Here is a 3785-nt window from a genome sequence, read left to right on the forward strand (position 1 = left end):
CACCTCGGCCTCTCCCGTCGACTTTCGCCGCCGGTGTGCTGCAGCAGCATCGCCCTGCTCCTCTCCGAGGTAGACGGTGATTTCTGCAGGCAAGGGCGTGTTATCCAAGGCGCTGCTTGTCTTAACCCGGTATGTTCTGAGATCCCTGGAAGGGCGCAGTTAAGGCGTTTCTGCCTTTTATTTTGCTGAAAATGGATGAAGAGAATCTGGAAGCAGCGATTCAGACCTACAATGCCCAGCTGCAGCAGGTGGAGCTGGCTTTAGGGGCGGGCCTGGACCCCTCGCAGCAGTCGGACTTGATTCAGCTGCAGGAGGATTTAAAGCAGCTGATAGAACTGACCGAATCCAGCCTGGTGTCCGTCAAAAAGAGCAAGCTTCTGGCTACTTTGGATACAAATGCCTCCTCCTCCTCCCTCCCAGGAGGTCTCCTGGAGCAGGACACCAAGGCAGGTGGAGCTGCCCAGGATGAGGAGTATGCTGCTTTTAAGGAAGCCATCGCTGAGCTTGGAACTGATGAGGAGCCCTCGACTAACAACGACGAGATGCCATCAAAGGGAGGTGGAGAAAACGATGGCAAAAATGAACCAAAGTCCAGTGAAGAGGAGGAGGAGTCTGAGAGAGAGGAGGAGGAGGAGGAGGAATTGAGTGGGATGAAGGTTAAAGCCCCCTACTACAGTTCCTGGGGGACCCTGGAGTACCACAACGCCATGATTGTGGGGACAGAGGAGCTGGAGGACGGCAGTGCAGGGGTCAGGGTGCTGTACCTCTACCCCACCCACAAGTCGCTGAAGCCCTGCCCCTTCTTCTTGGATGACAAGTGCAGATTTAAGGAGAACTGCCGGTAAAAAAAGGGGGAAGGGCTGGGAGGGGGCGTGTGTCCTTCCTGTAGCTGACAGCCTCCTCCTTCAGAGGGATGAACCCCCTCTGAAAGAGCCAAATTTGGCTTTTTTAGCCAGTGGAATGTTGTGTGTTTGTTGATGTTGTTAAAGGGGTTGTGGTGAGCAGTGGCATCTGTGTGGCTGGTTCCATCTGCTCAGGCAGAGGTGAAAGGGACAATCCCTGGGGAAAGCTGCAGAGAGTTTAGTTGAGTGGCTCAGTTTATAACTGAGCAGGCATTTGAAAATCACCCCCCAGAGCTTGGCTGCTGTAACCAAGAACCTTCCAGCTGCACGGAGAGGTGGCAGAGACCTGCAGGAGGTAAGGGGCTGAGGCCCTGTGGGCAGGAGCTTGTGCTGGAGACCCACAGGTCTCTCTGATCCCCTTTATCTGCAGGGACCTGTGAATTCTTCACTGGGGGTGAAGCCCCAGCCTCCTAGCAGGGAGAGCTCAGTGCTCTGGGGTGGGATGTGTTCTTTGTTATGTGAAAAAGGGTAATCTGTGTCGTTGAGCTAGCAGAGGGTGAGAATTCTGTGATTACTGGGGGGGGATTGATCACCGCTGGCAACTCGTTGGTGTCCCCCTTGAGGAGGGAGGGAGTTTTTACTGGGAGCCTGCTGGGATGAGGTGGAGGTGACTCCTCTCCCCCTTCCCTTCCCTTCTGGCAGGTTTTCCCACGGCCAGGTGGTGTCTGTGGAGGAGCTGCAGCCGTTCCAGGAGCCAGATCTCAGCACGTTGGAGGTGGGCTCTGCCTGCCTGGCCAAGCACCACGACGGCATCTGGTACACGGCCAGGATCACTGGTGAGGCTGCCTGGGGCTGCTGGTGCCAACAGAAGACCTGGCAGGTTTGGGTGATGCTGGAAAACGTTAACTATGGAGCTGCAGCCCTTGGTGGAGAGTCTTGTCACTGAGAGAGCAGCCTGGATCTTGTTGGGCTGAGGAAGAGGAGAGCGTTCGACAAAAGGGAGGCAGGAGAGCAGGAATTACTGCTTCATTTTTAAAAATAAAGCTTTAAGTAGCAGCATGGGCAGTGTGGGAATGGCTGTTCATGGCTTCCCCCTCCCAGCCAGAGATCTAAAGCACAAAAAGAAAGCAGAACTTTTGAAAACACACCTACCTTGGGCCTCCCACCTCTGCCTTGTGTTAGGGAGCCCTCTGCCAGCGGCGTGCTGGAGGATGACTGGAGCTCGTGGCCTTGAATGAATTAAAGGATTAATGAGGTCGTGTCCTGGCTTTTCCTTCCACAGACATCGACAGTGGTTACTACACGGTGAGGTTTGAGTCCCTGCTGCTGAAGGAGGCTGTGGTGGAGGGGGACAGCATCATCCCCCCCCTGCGGAGCCAGGGCGGCGCCGAGGAGTCCTCTGAGGACAGTGCTGACGAGTCTGGCTATGCCAAAGGTAGGGGAGAGGGCACAGCCTGGGCAAAGCCCAGCTGGCATCAGGGCTGGCTGTTCTCTGGGGCCTGCTGGGGCTCTCCTGGGGCTTTCACTGTAAACCTCTCACCTCTGAGGAAGCTGGAGCTGATTTTGGAAAGATAGCGAGTGGTAATTAGCTCTTGTTTGCAAGCTAAAATCTGTGTTTTATGCAAATGGGCACTTAATGAAAGCTGGAGGTTTCCATGAGAACTTCCAACACAGGAAAGAGGAGGGTGGGGTGGCTCAGGGCTGAGTTCCAAGCTCTGAGTCTGGCTGGGTTGAGGTGATAAGTGAATCAGATGTCCCCATCTCTGGGTGCTCCACGTGACACAGGGGTGTGAGACCCCCAGGGTGGGGGGTGCTCCCTCCAGTGAGCTCCTAGGAGCAGTCATGCTCTGTTCTGTTGAAAGCTGACATGGAGAGAGCCCAAGTGACTTCTCTGAGATTACACTGTCCCTGTGCCACTGCCACGTTGATGTCACAGGGACAAAGTGCTGTCCTGGAGCTCTTTACCTGTAGCCTAATGAAGACTGTTGCCTGCTAATAACACACAAGGAGTGTTGTGGCCTGGAGGAGCCTCATTCCAGGGACATGAGCTGGAGGCACAGAACAAGTGTCACATCCCCTCTGCCAGATTTTACTCTGATGGTCTACATCAGTCTGTGTCACCATCCTAGAGGGAAGGAAACAAGGCACAGTGACTTCTGGATGGTCCTGCCTGGAACTGTGGGATGGTCAGTGCCTGAACTCAAGCAAGAGCTCTCAGTGAAGTGACTCACTGTGCAGCATTCATACAAGGTGACAGCTCAGTAGGAGCTGAGGCAGGCTGGAGGAGCAGCTGAATGATCCTGGGGTGGGAGAGGTCTCCTGTACTGCCTCCTGAGGGGGTTTCATGCCATGCAGCTGTCCTGGGTGAAGGTTTTGCAGAGCAGCTTTGTTTCTGTGCTTCACTGATTCTTCTCTTCTGTGCCACAGTGGTAGACTCAGGAGTTCCAGAGAACGGGGAGTGGACCCCTGCCTGCAGTTCCTCTTTTGGTGGCTGGGAAGCCCACACTCGTGGAATTGGCTCCAAACTGCTTGTTCAGATGGGATATGAGTTTGGGAAAGGTAAGTGGCCAAGGGGGTCCTGGTGCTGCAAGAGCCTGGCTGCTCCCTGGCTCCCAGAGCTAGCTCAGAAAAGCAAGAGTTTGGCTGAAGCTTCAACTTTTCTGTGCTGAAGGGCTTGTTAAGGCTCCAGCTGTGAGCTCAGTCATGGCTGGCTAGAGGGCAGGAAGGGGTGAGTTAACTACCTGAGGTGCTGCTCTCTGCATGCACCAGCCCCAATATGGTGAGAGCAGAATTTGGAACCGTGGTCAAGCTCATGATTAAAGCTGTGAGAACCCTTGTGTGAGATGTTCAAAGGCTTCAGGTAGAAGAGAAGTGATCCGTGAAGCTTCTGATGTCTGTGGTGAAGCATCTCCTGGCTCTAGAAGCAGACTGCAAAGCCTGCTG

At 54.5% G+C, this 3785-nt stretch overlaps 1 protein-coding gene across 3 annotated transcripts in view; it reads left to right on the forward strand.

Annotated features, from left to right (window-relative positions):
- Positions 1–191: 191 nt before the first annotated feature.
- The window catches only part of ZGPAT (zinc finger, CCCH-type with G patch domain), a 5515-nt gene continuing 1921 nt past the window's right edge, over positions 192–3785 (forward strand). Inside the window, exons 1-5 of one of the 3 annotated variants that reach the window (XM_008938445.1) lie at positions 192–398; positions 447–841; positions 1545–1678; positions 2125–2277; positions 3198–3401. In XM_008938445.1, coding sequence (XP_008936693.1) covers positions 192–398; positions 447–841; positions 1545–1678; positions 2125–2277; positions 3198–3401 — 1093 coding nt within the window. The remainder of the gene's footprint in view (positions 399–446; positions 842–1544; positions 1679–2124; positions 2278–3197; positions 3402–3785) is intronic. The other 2 variants (XM_008938446.1, XM_008938447.1) reach the window with 2 other exon arrangements.

The sequence above is a fragment of the Merops nubicus genome, unplaced genomic scaffold, assembly GCF_000691845.1.
Source record: "Merops nubicus isolate BGI_N331 unplaced genomic scaffold, ASM69184v1 scaffold28704, whole genome shotgun sequence".
NCBI lineage: Eukaryota > Metazoa > Chordata > Aves > Coraciiformes > Meropidae > Merops > Merops nubicus.